Source organism: Indicator indicator, chromosome 11, assembly GCF_027791375.1.
Source record: "Indicator indicator isolate 239-I01 chromosome 11, UM_Iind_1.1, whole genome shotgun sequence".
Lineage (NCBI taxonomy): Eukaryota > Metazoa > Chordata > Aves > Piciformes > Indicatoridae > Indicator > Indicator indicator.
Window position 1 is genome coordinate 4,116,714 of NC_072020.1, and position 18,288 is coordinate 4,135,001.

Consider the following 18,288-nt stretch of genomic DNA (forward strand, 5'->3'; position numbering starts at 1 on the left):
TAGCCAAATCAATGAGCAGATGCTTGTTGACCTCAGTGGGCTTTGCTTTATGCCCACTTCCAACTCTTTGGTTACACAACTCCCATTTAAGACACCCTGACTTGTTTTAGCACATCAATGACTTACATGTGGCCGTAAGAAAACTGGAAATTAGTTACAAGTGCAGAAAGCCACAGACAAGGATCTTCTCAACCTGGAAACACACCAGAGCAGTGAAAAGAGGAACTGCAGGCAGTAGTGCAGTCTATAGTTTGCTTGTTGCTGTGCTGACCTTGAAATGAATTTCTTTTTCAAGGCTGGAGATGAAGGGCTTCTGTTTACATAGAGAAAAGGTACAGCTGAGGCAACAAAGAGTTTTGTTTCCCTGAGTTTTCTTTTATATAGAAAGGTCTACATCCAGAGAAGAAAAAAGAAAAACACCCAGTCTCTGATGTATGTTTCACAAACTCCTTTGTCCAGAAGTCAGGGGTACTTCTAGTTGGAAGGACTGGAATGGAGCTTGATTTAATTGCAGAATATTATGGAAATAGGGGGAAAAAAATCATAAGCCCCCTCCCCCGCCCCCCCCATCACTTTTACCACCAAATAGATTAAAATGAGTAGTAAGTTTTCCAGAGTTGTTTTGGGTTGGTTTTTGTTTTGTTTTGTTTTGTTTGGCTTGTTTGTTTGTTTAGTGGTTGTTTTTTTTTTTTTTTTTGGCTTCAGACTTTCCAAAATTTCTGGCAGCTGAAAAGAAAGTGTTCAGACAAACAAACAAACAAACAAACCAGCTTGTCATTTTGCTACCATCTCGGAGGAAAATGGGAAGTGAAAATCGTGCTGGAACTGGATCTAGAGTGGAAAATGAGCAGCCTAAAAAGGCCAGGAAAATGGAACCCAAAAGAATTAGGATATTTGGATTTTTTGCTTTGATGAGAAGTTAGAAATTAATGACAAATAGGTTTGGTAAGAGATTAGTAGGATTGGGAACAAGAAGGAGCTATGGACTCATTTCTCAGGAGCAATGCACTGGGTAGGTTTCAGTCAGTATCTAATGGTCCATCTCAGCTGAATTTCAGTTTGTGATCTAGGACCACCTACCCTCTTTGGCAATATGTTCATTCTGAGCAGAAAGCTCTTCTGGTTTTCACTTGCAGCCTACCAAGCATTAAGTTAAATGTGGAACATTAATTTGTTACCCTTAGTGCCTTGTTTGCCTGTATGGAAAAGGTGGTTATGATTAAAACCCCTCCCATCCCAGTCATTTGCTAATTAATTTCTCATATTTTATGGGTTGCACAGACACAGTTGTGAATCATTTTTGCAGTAGTGTCTGCATTCACATCACCTATCCAGTGACATTGTGATCTTACCTCTTAGCTCTCTGTATCTCTCTTTCTTTAGTCTCACAACCCTACCACTCAGCTGTTTCTGTGCCATGCACACAGGGTTAACTCTGGGTTTAATCCTGTCATTGGCTCTCCCTGGTTTTCCTCACAGCTATCCATTTTTAGTCTTATCTTCTTGTGGCTGTGATTAATGAAGATACCAGTGTGTTATGGTCTGAGCAAGCATTACAGGGAGGGCAAGTGAGGACTTGGTGTGGTACAAAGCAGTCCCAGCCCTGCACAGAATTGTGTTTTACTGCAGTGCCTGGTTTTCTAGGGATGGCTGCCAAGGGATGTGGGCTCTGACAGCCTTCTGCTTTAGGAGCCTGGATGGAAGGGGACAGGCTGCTTAGGCATGGTGGTTTACATATTGCCATTATAAGTCAAACCTCAAGGGAGAAATCAGGTTGCTTACAAGTAGGTCATGAAATGAGGAAGTCACAAACCAGAGAGAAAAAAGAGAAAAGGCATCACCTCTTTCATTTCAAACAAGACTGCATATTTTAATCTCCACATTACCTTCACTCTCTGCGTCACTTTCCACTTGTCCATCAATCTCTATTCCAGCTGCAAGACAACGAACAAAGAGTATTTGTTGCTGGCATTTACACACAGGATGCTTTACACAGCTAGCCCTTACATGCCACCTAAGCCTGGCAGAACATCCCTTGTGGATTATACATCTTATCCTGGTCCTACAGTGATGCTCTTAGTAGTTACATGCTTGGAAAGCCCTGAGACAGCATTGGGTAACCCCCAAACTGAAATGATACCAACCATCTTCCATGATGACCTGCAAAGCACATTTCTTCTTCTTCCCCATGGCAGCCTCCTGTCTTGCCCAGACACTGTAGCTGCTCTGCTGTGTGTGCACACCCGAATCATGCACAGGTCACTCTCTCTGCCAGTGCCCATCCACTTGTCTCCTTGGCATCGTAGTCAGGCAGGCACGTCCAGCCGGCACTGACCTCTTGCTTGTGAGCCATGTGGGCAGGAAGGGGTGGGAGAGGCAGAGGAGACCCAGGCTCTGCCTCAGCCCACCCAAAGGCTTTGCCTCCTGTTTCCTTCTCCCTGTGAAAAAGGCAACTGCTGGCATTACCTTACCTTTCATTACTTAACCATGAAGGAAAGCCCTTGGGTGGATGCTTGGTGATATCGTATGAAGCAGACATAAGTCACAGCTGGTTCTGACATGGGCAGACGGCCCCAGGCCTGGGCAGGATCAATTTTCTTAATGCCATTTTCTTCCCTGACCTGTGTCAATCTGGGTAACCCTGTTAGTTATTCTCCTGCACCTTTATTAAACCTGACAGCCCCTGCCCCTTGGTGGTGGTGGGGTCACCTTCTCCCCTCCATCCATGTCCTTTGGAAGGGACTCGTGAGTTAATAGATGCAGCAAGGAGTCAGGAGTCAGGACACAGAGATCTCTCTTTCCTTTGTTCCTCTGTGCTGGGTGATCTCCACATGCTCATTGCACTTGCTGGTAAAATAGGATAGATTTTCCTTCTAGGTGCTCTGAGGCTTAATTAATTAATGTGAGACCCTCATTCAGAAGGTCTTTTAGTCCTGCAAAGTATTGGGTTGCATGCTGCAGCCTGCAGCTTTTTGATGGGCCAAGGAGAGGTTTGTCTGAGCAACCTCCAGGCTAAACCCCACAGCTTCTGCCCTAGCTGTAGCTTTCTCAGAGAGCTGGTGTGTCCCTAGTGCAGGGTTCCTCCTGCAGGCATTCTGGGTTGAATGGTCTCCCAAGAGGAAACCTTCTCTGAAGCTTCACCCTGCCTCTGAAATCTGGGAGAGTCTTAATTCCCCTCCTTCCCTTCCAAAAAAACCCCAAAAAAGAGGGATGTTGTGGAGATCAGCTCGAGGCTGCTGCCACCTGTGATTCTTGCACCAAAGTAGGTGCCAGCCTGAATGGGAGACTCTCTGATGCTTTTTTGCTTGCTGAATTTTGGTCCTGGCACATTGAGTCCAAGCAAAACGATTCTATGATTCTGTCTGCTGCTCCTTCTTAGAGCCTCAAGAAAAAGGAAGAATCCCAGGTGATGCTGTCTCTTCCTCCAGAGGTAAATGGTCCACCTGCAGCTGGCATGCAGCCTCAGAACCACTGTGGGAAACCTTGCTGTCTTTGTGCCTTGTGGCACGTGTCCGTGGGGGAGAGAGGCACAGCCACCAACGCTGTTGAGGTGGACAGGCAGTGCCAGAGGGTATGATGCAGAAGGCAAGTTGGGCAGGTGAGCCTGGGGAGTGGGGTTCAGTGCAAAAAAAGGGTGTTGTGTAAGCTGAGACCAAGAAAATGTGCCGGGTTGGATGAGGCCTTGAGCAGCTGAGTCTAGTTGAGAGGTGTCCCTGCTCTTGGTGGGGAGATAGGAGTGGATGATCTCTGAGGTCCCTTCCAACCTGAGCCATTCTATGATTCTATGATCTCTGTGCTGGCTTTGCCTGTGTGATACTGTGCTTGGAGTCCATGGATATTGAAGAGTGTTGGTCCAAAAAAAACAAAAAAAGGAAGTTTGAAGAAAAAAGGTTGTAGTTGTTTATATGCAACATTGGAAAGATACAGCTTGAGGTAGGATGTTCTGCAAAAGGCTGTATCTGAAGTAAGAAAAATGTCCTTCTGACAGCCATCTGTCTGGCAGTAGAGTCACAGAATCACTTGGTTTGGAAAAGTCAAGTTAAGATCATCAAGTCCAGCTGCGGACATCGCACTGCCAAGCTGCTTCTTGAGGGGAAACACAGACACCAAAGAAGGGAAGCACAGATGCCAAAGCATTGCTGCAGGCTCCAAGGCTGCCAGGCCTGGGTGCAGCCATGAGACATCTTGTGTGCTGTGGGACAGGTCACGCTGGGTGGCTCTCCGTGCCTCTGTGTGTGTGCATCGAGGAGGTGTGAGCTGCCAGAACAGCTCCTTTTGGGGCTGCCCGGCAAGCAGCTGCGTGGTCCTGCAGCGGGGAGATGCTGCTGTCCTTCAGCACCAAGCACCCCAGCTCCTCAGCCTCCTTCTCCTAAGAGGATAAAGTGTCTTGCAGGGCTTATGATTTCTTAGGAATATGGATCTTGGGGGGGATTAGTCTTTTCCCTCTGAGTTATGCCACGCAAGGTATGAATAAGTAATGCACAGCCAGTAATCCATCTATTGCCTAGGTAAATGCCAGGCTTTGTACACAGAGCATGAACACTCCATGGGGTTTCAGCTCTCATTCTTCTCTCCTGCACTGTTTAGTTTATTTCTCCTCCTGTTGGTGCCCAGCACTGTCTCCTTTGGCAGTTTTGGGTTTGACCATAGGAGGATGTTGGACATCTCACACACCTCCAAGTGTTAAATAAAAAGCAGTTGTGTTGTGGAGAGAGGGGTAACTGAATCCTGGAATCACATACAACATGCTTCTAAATGCTTAATGAGCTAATGTTTCTCCCTTTCTTGCTTTCTGATTAACATAGGGCTTTAGCTAATTAGCCCATGGATTACATTTGTTCAATATTCATCTCATCTATAAGTAATCTCTACTTGAGAAGGTTTTTCACTAATAACACTAATACCTGACCTGCCTGTGGATATTTTGGTGGGGGTGTGAAACTTGTGCATTGCCAGAACAGACTTTAGTGCTGTGTCTGACACAGGCATTACAAATGTGAGATCCCTTCCCAGCAGACTCACTTCTGTTGGGCTGTCTGGTACAGAAAACTACAGGGTTTTAAAACAGCAGAAGCACGTTTTCCAGGCTCTCTCAGGATCTTTCATAAAATTGGACTCAGCTGAGCTGGGTTCCAGCCTGGCTTTTGACCAAAATCTCAGTTTACCTTTGCAAAAGAACTGTTTCTGACTAAGCCATGGAAATCCAGCATGGGCTACACATTAACCTGGGCATCTGTGTCCACAGAGTTCTTCCTCCCCCTCATGCAATCTTCTGCAATGCTGTGATGTTTGTCTGTACAAGGGTGTGGAGTGGCCTCTGTCAGAGAAGCATGGAAATGATCAGAAGGCCTGGACTCAGCAGCATTCCCTAATCATAGAATGATCATAAAATGCACTGGGTTGGAAGCGACCTCTAGACTCCATCCAGCCCAACCCTGCTCCACTAAGCAGGACATCCCCAACTAGATCAGCTTGCTCAGAGCCCCATCGAGCCTGACCTTGAAGTTCTCCAGGGATGGGGCCTCAGCTTGGCAACCTGTTGCAATGTTTGTTCCATCACCCTCATAGGGAAGAACTTCTTCCTAATATCCAATCTCAATCTACCCTTCTCTAGTTTCAAACCACTGCCCCTTGTCCCTAGGGCTGCATACTTTTGTGAATTGTCCCTCCTCAGCTTTCTTGTAGGTCCTCTCCAGGTACTGGAAGGCTGCTCTGAGGTGCTTTCTTCTCTCCAGGCTGAATACCCCCAACTCTATCAGCCTAGCTTCACAGGAGAGGTGCTTCAGCCCTCTGATCATTTTTGTGGCCCTCCTCTGGACCCACTCCACCAGGTCCATGTCCTTCCTGCTGTGTTGAAGGCTCCAGAGGTAGATGCAGTACTCCAGGTGTGGTCTCTTCTCCCAAGTAACAAGTGGTAAGAAAAGAAGAAACAGCTTCAGGTTACACCAAGGAAGGTTTAGGCTGGACATTAGGGAAAATTTCTTCACCCAAAAGGTTGTGAAGTCCTGGGACAGGCAGACCAGGGAAGTGGTGGAGTCACCAGTTCTGGAGGTGCTTAAAAGCTGTGGAGATGTGGTGCTGAGGCACACGGCTTAGTGCTGGACTTGGCAGTGCTGGCTTAATGGTTGGACTTGAGGATCTTAAAGTTCTCTTGCAACCAGCGTGGTTCTATGATTCCATGAGCTCCTGGGAGGCAGAGATATTGCTTTTTTCATTCCTTCCCTGTTGTTATTTCACACTGCTCTCTCTCTGGCTTTCACTCACCTCATGCCTCAAGGCACAGCTGGGAATCTCCCAGGAAGGAGTGCAAGGAGCTCTGTACATGCTGTTAGCCTATGTTTGAGCTGCAGAACAATTACAGCCAGAGGGCTGCTAATTTGGGTGGCCTGTCAGGAAGAATTAAACCCAAACCAGGCAAGGATGTGCACTGGCAGCCCCTGGAGCTGTGTCAGCTTGGAGGAATAGCTCTGGACGTCAGATCAGTCACAGAACACAGCCCATCAGTCTTCACTGCTTCTTAGCATGTGGAAGGCAGTATTAGCACAGTATCACAGCACACAGAACATGAGAGGTTGGAAGGGACCTCCAGAGATCATCAGGTCCAACCCCCCTGCCAGAGCAGCATCACTTGGGGCAGTCTGCACAGGAATGCATCCAGGTGGGGTTGGAAAGTCTCCAGAGAAGGAGACTCCACAACCCCCCTGGGGAGCCTGTTCCAGGGCTCTGTCACCCTCACTGGAAAGAAGTTTCTCCTCATGTTGAGCTCAAATCTTCTGTGTTCCAGTCTGTATCCATTGTTCCTTGGCTTATCACTGTGAACCACCCAAAAGAGCCTGGCCCCCTCACTTGACCCCCACCCCTCAGCTATTGATAGACATTGATCAGATCCCTCTCAGCCTTCTCTTCTCCAGACTAAACAGCCCCAGAGCTCTCAGTCTCTCTTCACAGGGGATTAATTTTTTTAAGATGATGCTTCTATTGCCCAGCTGTATGAGGAAAGAGCTCTCCTTGAGCAGCAGCCTTCAGGGAACCACTGCAGTTATCAAGACCCCAAGCCTAGGACAAAGCACAAGCCCACATCTGCCAGCTCACTGCCATCTTCACCAACTCCACATCTCAGGCTAAGCACACGGTTAGAGCCACCCTGCATCCACCTGAGCCTGTCAGTGCTCTCCAAGCATGGCATGGAGGGGTTTTGTGATGATGCCAGTCAGATGGTGGCTGTTGCTCCTGTGTCTTCCCTCCTCATCATTGCCCTTGACAGGCTTTGAGGGCAGCAGGCTCTTGATCATCCACTGTGGCCCTGGCACCCTTTGTGTAGTTAAGTGATGTTGGGAAAACCATTTAGATTTCTAACATCAGACAGAAGCTTCTCTGCATCTTCCACACTCTTTGTAGTGAATGGACACTGCATAACATTTTTTTTTCCAACCAATTACTCCCTCTCTGAAGAGTTAATGGAGTCCACAAATGAAGGCTGTGAAGTTTCCAAGGACAAGAAGAGAAAATAGAGGAGAATGTGTGTGGAAAACCAAGAGGAGAGCAGGTTTGTTTTGTTTTGTTTTGGTTTGGTTTTTTTTTTTCACAAATTCTGGAGTAGGAGAGGAACATTTTCTTAGGGAGGAATATTTTGGTGGGCTCCATTCCTGCCCTACACACCTGCTTAGATCTGGGTTGGAGGAGAAATTCCAGCACGGTCCCCTCAGCTTTGGAGGGGATGCCTGAAAGGCCAGGAATGGAAGGCACAGTATGGGAAGATCAGGAGAAGGATGTCCTTCTCTGGAGATGAGTTCTTTTTGCTGCCTCATGTTCAGCCCCTCCAGAAGCAGACAGGATGCTGCTGCTGAATTTTCCTCTCTTTTGTTCTTTTTCTGAGAGGACTTTTGTGGGGGGAAAAATATTTTAAAGAATTCAGCTCTAGGATCTATTTTTCTGAATCCCAAGATTTTTCTAATATGGATAGGCAGAGATAAAGTTACCTGACAATCCAGTGATGGCAGGAGGGTCTTGCATGCTTTTAACCTCTTCCCAAAATGTGCAAAGCTCCCAGAGGAGCTCTGCCTGCAGCTGTTTGAGCCAGACCCTCAGCTGCTACAAGCCCCTTGAGCTTTAGTGAATTCCACAAGGCTCTGACAAGTTAAGCCAGTCACAGGTTTGTGCCAAACAGCCCTAAAGCTTCTGCTGGATCACAGGTTCATAGATGGCTTCAGGCTGGACAGGGCTTTGAGCAACCTGTTCCAGTTGAAGATGTCCCTGATGACTGCAGGAGGTTTGGAGTAGATGACCTTGAAAGGTTCCTTCCAACCTGAAACCTTCTATGATTCCACGCACAGGACTTTGAGGCATCTCCCCATACAGCACTTGCAGAGTCAGAAGGTGCCTGTGCAGGTCCCTCCCTGTGTCAGAAGAGGTGAGAGGAAGACTGGAAGTCAGAACTAGAATCTGTTTAAAACTATCTCCAGGCCCTATACACAGTGGATTTAAATTGGGGGAAAAAAACCAAACCCAAATGGTCATTGTTGGAAATGTAAAGCCATGATAAGGAAATGCTTGGAATGTTTTTTTTTTTGGGTAGGTTTAAACCCAGCATCATGGGTTTAAACTCACAAAGGATGAGAGTGAGCTGAGGCAGAACAGAACCAATTTGTCTGAGGGGCATCATATCATGCCACAGGAACTGCTTCCTCTTTTACTCCTTCTGTCCTCCTAGATAGCTGAGATCTGGCTGAGGTCAGAGGTAAAAATGTCTTTTACCCTGTGAGAAAAGCATTTCGGGGGGATGGCATCCTTCATGTTCAAGCCGGGCTTGAGAACCAAGAGGGGAAGAGTGAGTGAGGGATGGCTGGCAGGCTCTCACGGTAAGGGTAAGGAAGGGATGCTGATGGTCCATGCGGCTGAGGGGAGCAAGCCCAGCTGCGGTGCAATGGGACCTCCCTCTTGTGGCAGCCTCCTCGCACAGCGAGCATCTCCCTTTCAGCAGATTTACCACCCCCAGAGGGTGCTGTGCACGTGTAGACGTGGTGCTGAGGGATGTGGGTTAGTGGTGGACTTAGGTTAATGTTTGGGCTTGGTAGTCTTCAAGGTCTTTTCCAACCAAAAACGGTTCTAAGATTTCTTGTCCACCTGTGTTGTTCCAAACCTGAAATCTTTCATATTCTGCCCTCTCAGGTAGAATTGGAGCTACAGCCTCAAAAAGCAGAACACAAGTGAAAAGAAGGGTCTGTAGGCTTAAATATTCATCATCTCCTGGGAGATTTGTTTTTTGAGTTGGATAACCCCAGTGTTACAAACAGAACCGAGCTACTATTGATGAGCTTTTCAGTATCACAATGACACTGGATTTATTTATTATGGGGTGAAACTTTCAAATAAAAACTGAAAGCAGGTGTGTCCAAGCAGCCTTTTCCATCCTCTTGGACTGAGATACCACCTGGGATAAATCAGGATCTTCCAATAGAAGAAGCAGGCTGGGGTTAGGTTGGCCTGAGGTTAGGTGTTCCTGGGGTTAGGTGTTCCTGACTAACACCTAAGCAGCATAGTGAGGTTCGGTGAGCAGATTAAGCCCTGGTGTTATTGCCGAGCCCCTGCTGTTAAACTTGACTCATGTGATGGTGTAACAGGGTGAAACTGAGCCTGATTTATCCAGTGTCATCAAGTACGCAAGCACGGGCCCGGTTCCATGGGTGCTGCTTTGATTGGAAACTTTTATTCCAGGAGCTGAATCTGTTAAACCACTATCAAGTGTGTTTGAGATCAGGTAAAGTGAGGTCAGCACAGTGAGAGCTTCATCATGTGATGAAGATCCAAATGCAAAAGATGGAAAAGTTATTTCAGGAAGACAAGGTAGTGTTGATTAAAATATTCACCTTCTGTGTGGAATGCAGGCTGGATTTGGGGTTGGGTTGTTGCTTTTTCCTCTAACTGCATCAACAAGGCAACCAGCAACAGAACAAGAGGACACAGTCTCAAGCTGTGCAGGGGGAAGTTTAGGCTTGAGCTTAGAAATTCTTCACAGCAAGAGAGACTAGCCCTTGGAATGTGCTGCCCAGGGAGGGGGTGGGGTCAGCATCCCTGGAGGTGTTTAAGAAAAGCCTGGATGAGGCACTTAGTGCCATGGTCTGGTTGATGAGATAGGGTTGGGTGATCAGTTGGACTTGATGATCTTGGAGGTCTCTTCCAAGCTGGCTGATTCTGTGATTCTGTGACCTGTTCCTGCTGCAATTTGTTAGCAAGTGCTCATTGATGGTGTCACTACACAGTCACACTTCTGGCTTAATAAGCTTCCTTTCTGGTCTGTAGTTGTTGCTGTCACTGCAGGACTCTCTTCTAAACCAACAGTAACATCCTTTCACAATTGCAAGGAGAGAAAGAGGATCCTGCTTCTATTTATTAAGACCAAGTGGACAAAATCCCACCCAATCTAATCCAAACTTGGCTTGGACCTTGTTTTGAGCAGGGCATGGGCTAGAGATATCCTGAGGTGTCCCTTCACCTAAACAATCTGATGATTACTGAGAAACACCATGTGCTTGTGAGCTAATGGGGACTGTTCTGCAGGGCCTTGAGGGGTCTATTTAATCTAAACTAAGTCTGAGTCTTTAGTTTGGGCTGGAGTTCTGTATCTCTCCTTCTCTTTGCCAAAAGGATCATAGAATCATAGAATGGTTTGGGTTGGAAGGAGCCATTAAAGGTCTTCTAGACTAACCCCCTGCAGTGAGCAGGGACATCTTCTACTAGGTCAGGTTGCTCAGAGCCCAGTCCAGTCTGACCTGAAATGTTTCCAGGGATGGGACATCTACCAACCTCCTGGGAAACCTGGGCCAGGGTTTCACCCTCTACAGTATAAAAATTTCTTTCATCTACCCTGAATCTCCCCTTTTTTAATTTTAAAAATTAAAATCCCTCCTCCTGTTGCAGCAGGCCATGCTAAAAGTCTGTCCCCATCTCTCTTACAGCTCCTTTAAGTCCTGGAAGGCTGCAATAAGGTCTCCCTAGATCCTTCTCTTCTCCAGGCTGAAAAGCCCATTCTCTCTCAGCCTGTCCTCACAGCAGAGGTGTTCCAGTCCTCTGATCATTTTTGTGGCCTCCTCTGGATCCACTCCAACAGGTCCATGTCTTCCTTGTGCTGAAATTCCCTCTGGGTCACCGCTGTCACCTCTGATGTGGCCTGTGTCTGACTCCTGTCTTCTTTTGAGATGGTTAGCAGAAATGCAGAGCCTTTTCTCTCTGGCTGCACTTTTTCTGGCTGAGGTGTTGAATTTTAAACAAGCTCTCTGGCTCTTTCTCCAGTGTACCATGGAGGGAGTGTTTGCTGCTTGACTATTGATGTGGTGTTCTTGGAAGGGAATAGAAATAATGACAATATCCCATATTTCAAAATATATGCTGTCTAGCACACACCTGCTGAGGCATTTCCTTATTCTCAGTAGACAGGTACTGAACCTCTGATGTGGTTAAGACTTGTGCTCCAGACCCTTCACCAGTTTCAGTGACCTGCTTTGGACAATGTCCTTCTTGCAGTGAGGGTCCCAAACCTGAACACAGTATTTGAGGTGCAGCCTCAGCAGTGGCAGGTGCAGGGCGAGCATCATTTCTTGGATACCTCTTCTGGTTCAAGCAGATGAGATGCAGAATTATTCTTTTACTTTTTAGGGTGTCAGGTAATGATGAGACTAGGGGGAATGGAACAAAACTAGAAATGGGTAGATTCAGATTAGATGTTTGGAAGAAATTCTTCCCCATGAGGGTGGTGAGACACTGGCACAGGTTGCCCAGGGAGGTGGTGGAAGCCTCATGCCTGAAGGTTCTGAAGGCCAGGCTGGATGTGGCTGTGAGCAACCTGCTCTAGTGTGAGGTGTCCCTGGCCATGGCAGGGGGGTTAGAACTGGTTGATCCTTGAGGTCCCTTCCAACCCTGACAATTCTATGATTCCATTCTCTTGCTTAATGCCTAAATCCTCATGGAGCGGCAGTGTCCCCTTGTATCATCTGTGCCTGCCACTGGCCAGCTGAGTGGAAAATAAGGAACATCTGAAACTGAGGAGGAAGGGAGGAGGGTAAGAAAGGAAAAAAAAGCTGTAAACTCCTAGAAACACTTTAGAGAAGCACTGGTGTGCTTGATGCTACGCAGCAGCATGTGGTGGCCACATCAGCGCTGTGTGTACAGCACTTGCCTCTGATAGCCAAGCTTTCATGGGGCTTTTCATAGGCCCACTAAAGGATAGAGGCTTCTTGTTAGCTGACAAAGCATGCTGTGTCATTTAATTAGCTGCCTGGGGTGGGCAGATCCCCAGGGCTTTCAATGATAAGAAAACTCATGGGGTTAAACAAGTTCTGCAAACACGAAGCACTTCTTTTGGCTGCTCTCCCAACTTCCAGTTGGACAGAATCGTTTTGGTCTCTCCTACCAGCACTCTGTGCTGCCTCCTTCTGTGTCATGGTGTGGAGGGAGTGATGGTTTTACCTGCAGTGGGTTCTTTTGTTGTTGTTTGGGTTTGGTTTGTTTTCTTTCTTTTGTTCTGCAGTTAGCAGAAGCCTCCACCTCTCTGCCCCACTGCTTTCAATTTCTGTGTCTCAGGAGGAGGCTGCTGACTCTAGCATGCCACACTCCCAGCTATGAGCTGATCCTCCTCCATGGGAATGCTTCCATGAGAATCCCACTCAATTCTTGAACATCTGGCATCAGGTGATGGTTAGCTGCCTTTTCCCAGCAGTTAAGTCCAAAGTTTCCAGCCCCAGGAGACTCAGGAAAAAAAAGCAAGGAGGGCATCTATTAATTTGTCTGGGGACACATTGTGGCACCTTTATGGCAATCTGTTTCTTAATTATGAAATGCAATATCAAATATCCCTGCAGACAGTGGATCAGAGAATGGTTTGGGTTGGAGGGAGTTTGATCAGCTGAGGCTGAGTTCCCTGGCAATTGGTCATGGTTGCCCAGCTCAGCCTGAGTTTTCCTGCCCCTTCCTGCTAGAAATACTGGAGACTGTGATCTTTGCTTTTTTGGGGGCAGTGCTGATGACAGCAGACAAAAATAGATGTGTAGTATGTAGACCAAAGAGAGCAAGAAAAGAAGAGGGCATTGCTGGAATTGGTTAGGTACCTGCAGGTGAGGTCAGAGATGGAGTGGCAGAAGTGGGGGTGAACTGAAATGGTTGTGGTCAGGCTGGAGGTTGGGGAAATGCCCTGGTTAGGGAGATGCCCTGGCTGGGGAGATGCCCTGTAGTGCCATTGAACTGCCAACTCCAACACAAATACAGCTAGCCCCCTTGGGAGTCTGAGACTGAGTATGTGTGTGGAGGGTCTCCCTCACTGGGGGAGACAGGGTGAAGTTGCCAAGGGTGAGGCCCAGGAGTATTGGGGTCCTGGTGTGTTTCTGACATGCACCCTGACTCGCTGAGCCCTGTGCTGGGCTGGAGGGCTGCACCCTTTGGAAAGGGGAGGGGGTCTGGTGCTCATCCCCACTTTGGGTTTGGACCACTTGTGTAACATCCCCACAAGATAGTAACGTTTTGGGCCAAATTCTACTGTTTAATAGTGGATTCATCCCAGGGAATCACAGACCCACAGAATTTTAGGGGGTGGAAGGGACCTCCAGAGACCATTGGGTCCAACCCCCATGTCAAAGCAGAATCAGCTAGGGCAGGTCACACAGGAACACATCCAGGTTGGCTTTGGAGGAGATCAAAACACTGAAATTTCATACCCCTGCTGTCATGATACCCTCTCTTTCTTATTTTCTGTATAAGGAGATACATATATGAAGGAAACAGTGTTTACACAGTGTGTGATATATAATCATACTGTATATGTGATATATAACCATACTGTACATATTCTACAGGAGACATATACAGGAGTTCTTTTTAAGCCTGGCCTATAGAAAAGGTGCTGAAGCTTTCTTTACCTATAGATTGATCAATGGGTCAGAGATTGGATCCATGGCCAACATTAACAGGAGGAGCTTCAACAAGGCCAAGCACCAGGTCCTGCACTTGGGTCACAACAACCCCAAGCAACGCTACAGGCTTGGGGCAGTGTGGCTGGAAAGCTGTCTGGTAGAAAGGGACCTGGGGGTGCTGATGGACAAGCAGCTGAATAGGAGCCAGCAGTGTGCCCAGGTGGCCAAGAAAGCCAAAGGCATCCTGGCTGGGATCAGAAATGCTGTGTCCAGCAGGAGCAGGGAGGGGATTGTCCCCTTGTGAGCTCTGGGGAGGCCACACCTGGAGTGTTGTGTCCAGTTTTGGGCACCTCAGTCCAAGAGAGATGTGGAGGTGCTGGAGCCAGGGCAGAGGAGGGCAAGGAAGCTGGGAAGGGCCTGGAGAAGAAATCTGATGAAGAGCAACTGAAGGAGCTGGGGAGGGTTAGTTTGGAGAAGAGGAGGCTGGAGGGTGACCTCATGGCTGTCTACAACTACCTGAAAGGAGATTGTAGAGAGGCTGCTGCTGGTCTCTTCCCCCAGGTAATTAGTGACAGAACAAGAGGGAATGGCCTCAAGCTGTGACTGGGTAGGTTTAGGCTGGATAGTAGGAAACATATTTTTCCTTGCAAGAGTGGTCAGGGATTGGAATGAGCTGCCCAGGGAGGTGGTGGAGTCCCCAGGCCTGGATGTATTTAAAGGTGGTTTGGATGTGGTGCTTGGGGCTGTGGTTTAGGGTTGCCCCTTGTAGAGTAGGGTTCTGGGTTGGACTTGGTGATCCTGAGGGTCTGTTCCAACCAGAATATTTCTGTGATTCTATGATACCTGTGACATGCAAAAAGAGCTCCTGGGTCTTGCAAGAGGAAGAGGCCAGCACTGCTTTCACACCCCTCTGCTCTCACGCCCTCAGTACCGCTGCAACGTGGCAAACTCACTCCTTTAATCTAGGGCTAAGTGGTAAATGGATGCAGAAAGGCCATGAAGCAAACTCACAAATTAGTCTGCTTAAAAGGCTGTGCTTTACATATTTGAAGATAATTGGCCCATCATGACTAATTCATAGAGTAGTAAAATGTCTGCAGGAAAAGAGCCATCCATCCCCACCCTCTAGCCTTAGACTAAATAGCTGCAAAGTCTATGTTTTGGATTTTTTTTTCCTCCTTTTATCTTAATGGATGTGATCATGAAATATGGATTTTTTTTTAAACTTTTTGTTTTAATAACATAAAAGAAACTTTCTTGGTTCTGCAAAGATAAGGCAATGGACATCAGGAAGAGGCCTTACTGTTGTTTTCTGTGGCCTGGTACGAAATTCCAAGGGCATTATTGCTATTGCATCCCAACCTGCTTCAGCAGTGAAGTGAAAAGCAGAATTCATGCCACAGCTTTTTCTGCTGTGGACAGTGCAGCAATCAGATTTGCAGGGAGAAGCCTTCTGTTATTTGTGCATTGGCTGCACCAAATTGATGACAACACTCTTGCAAATGGGTTTCTGTCTTGCACAGCTGTTTCCATGACAGTAGTCAGCAGATGACTGTGCTCTGATGGGGATTGAGAAGGTAACCTTTCCATATGGAGCACCTTGGTGCCTAGAGTTATTCCCAGAGAATTTATTAGCCCTTCTGTGCAGATCTAGAAATGAATACTGGGAAAAAAATAATTAAAAAGTAAATGATTATTCCTATGAAAGCATCTGGCTGTTAGAACCAGAACATCATTTTCTCCTGCCTTTTTAATGCCTTTTCTGGGCTGACCCTGAGATAGGATACAAAGCCTTCAGTACCATGAAAATCAGTGGAAAATTGGAAAGAGGAGAGAAAGCAAAATAGCAAGAACCTGAAGTTTCTATACTTTGGGGACAAAGAAGCAGTTTTGCTAGCAGGTAGGAAATAAGCAGTGCATGATGGAAGACATAATGTACAAGAGATTAAGTCACTATCACAGTATCTTTCCCATCTTACTTCTGATCATTCTCTCATGTCCTAGAAGGACTGCCAAGGGAAATGAGCTGACTGAAGTGCAAGCCAACAGCAGCAAACAAGTTTTGCCTTCATTTGCTGACCTAGTGAGCTGATTGGTATGCTCCAGGGGCTACCCTCTGCCATCCCTCGGTTTGCTTCACACTTGCTAACACTTGTACCAACTGTCTCTGTGAAATAGATGTTCCCTGGTATTGAGTGGGAATTCACAGACCTGGGCAGCAGCATGGAAAAAACAAACAAAAAACTCCTCCTGTAGGTTATGGTTTTTTGAAAGTCAAGCTTTCTTCTATTTCCCTCCTGTCTTGTTTTTAAATCCAGGCAGCAACAACCCCATACAAGAACAGTAGGCAGTAAGAGACATCCAAAGTCTGGCTTTCCAGCTGGAAAACTGCACCAGAACAGGTTAGGAAGTGGTCTGCTAGAGAGCAGCCCTGTGGAGAAGGACCTGGGAGTCCTGGTGGACACCAGGTTCTTCATGGGACAGCAATGTGCCCTGGTGGCCACAAGGCCAATGGGATCCTGGGTGCATTAAGAGGAGTGTGGCCAGCAGATCCAGGGAGGTTCTCCTCCCCCTCTACTCTGCCCTGGTGAGTCCTCACCTGGAATATTGCATCCAGTTCTGGGCTCCCCAGTTCAAGAGGGACAGGGATCTGCTGGAGAGAGTCCAAGGGAGGGCTATCAGGATGAGCAAGGGACTGGAGGAGGAACTTCTTCACTGTGAGGGTCACAGAGCACTGGAACAGGCTGCCCAGAGAGGTTGTGCAGTCTCCTTCTCTGGAGACTTTCAAGCCCCATCTGGCTGTGTTCCTGTGTGACCTGTGCTGGATTTTCTGGTCCTGCTGTGGCAGGGGGGTTGGACTTGCTGATCTTCGAAGGTCCCTTCCAACCCCTAACATCCTCTGAGCCTGTGAACCTAAAGATGAGCAGCAAGAGATGAGCTGAAGAAAACCCTTGCTTGGAAGCATCTAAAATGAGTTTTGAACATACTCAGGCAACATGGTGTTACAAACTGAACCCTCCAGCTTTCACCTGAGCTGTGGTGTCTCAGCAGATCCATGCTGAGGAAGTGGAGAGAAGCTTCTGTTTGCCTCTCTTCCCGTGTTTCCACATGTATGGTGTTCTGCCTCACCTCTCTGCATGTACAAGCAGACTGGCCAGCCACACACAGCTCCTGCACACAACGAACAGCTACAGACCTGCGTAGTAACTCTGGATGGGCTGCCAGGGTTGGATTTGCTTGGGCTCGCTGTGTTCCCTAAAGCTACACCATGCTAAGCTTCAGGGGCTCCCCAACACTGACTTCTCCTCTCCCCCTAGTGTGGGACAGCATAAATTAGGGCTGGTTGAGACCCCTTGCTGTGGGCACTGCCAGCCTGTTAGACCCAGCAAAGCAGCCTACTCCTGCCACAGCTTTGCCTTAGCTCACCTTACACCCTTGCCCTGCTCCTGGCTCTCCTCCCCTTGCCTCCCAGACCTGGAACAGATTTGACTTCTCACATCTTCTTTCCTACATCCAGCATCTCTCAGAGACTTCTATTTTTGAAATTTAAGGAAAAAAAATAATCTCTTAATATCTCCTCAATCTTTGTTGCATCTCTGCAGGCTCTGTGCTGTAATGTCTCTGATGTGCTCACAGCTTTTCAGTTCCAGCTATTCCAATTGATCTGTTTCCTCCTGCTGTTGCTTTCAATATTTATTCTTCCCCTCAGCCTAGCTGATGCTTTTTCAGCTTTAACACCTTCTCCCAAGCCAAGGCTTGTCTCATTTCCTTTGCTGTAACTCTCTCCATGATTTCCCCTATCATCTTCCAAAAAAATACCCAAAAAAGTATCTTCACCTCCTTCTTCTTTTTGAGGAACAATTTGAGGATCCTCTGGTTCAAGATCCCCCTGCCCAGGCTCTTGTCACTTCTTGCAGTGCTACCTCACTTCCCATAGCATGGATGGATGGTTGGGGTTCTGCACACCATGCTTCTCTCAGATCTCCAAAGCCATGGAGAGGTCTGCCTTGCAAATCTCATGGAAATTCTCCTGGAAATATGGGCTGGATCCTGCATGCTGCTCACACAGGCAGCCCAAGACTATAAAGGTCAATTAGTCCAACATTCTCAGCAGCATCTTCAGCCAGATCAGGTTGCTCAGAGCCCCATCCAACCTGATCTGGAATGTTTCCAGGCATGGGGCATCCACCACCTCTCTGGGAAACCTGGGCCAGTATTTCACCACCCTCAGTATGAAAAATTTCTTCCATTCTATCTATTCTGAATCTCCCCTCTTTTACTTTAAAACCATCACCCCTTGTCCTGTCACCACAGGCCCTGCTAAACAGATTGTCCCCACCTTTCCTAGAGACCCCCTTTAAGTCCTGAAAGGCTGCAAGAAGGTCTCCCT

General features: G+C 47.4%; 1 protein-coding gene across 1 annotated transcript in view; it reads right to left on the reverse strand.

Moving 5' to 3' along the window:
• Positions 1-2,190, reverse strand: part of TMC2 (transmembrane channel like 2) — a 31,714-nt gene extending 29,524 nt beyond the window's left edge. Inside the window, exons 1-2 of the mRNA XM_054385116.1 lie at positions 2,145-2,190; positions 1,887-1,934 (exon numbers count right to left, since the gene is read on the reverse strand). Coding sequence (XP_054241091.1) covers positions 1,887-1,934; positions 2,145-2,190 — 94 coding nt within the window. The remainder of the gene's footprint in view (positions 1-1,886; positions 1,935-2,144) is intronic.
• Between the last annotated feature and the right edge of the window lie 16,098 nt (positions 2,191-18,288).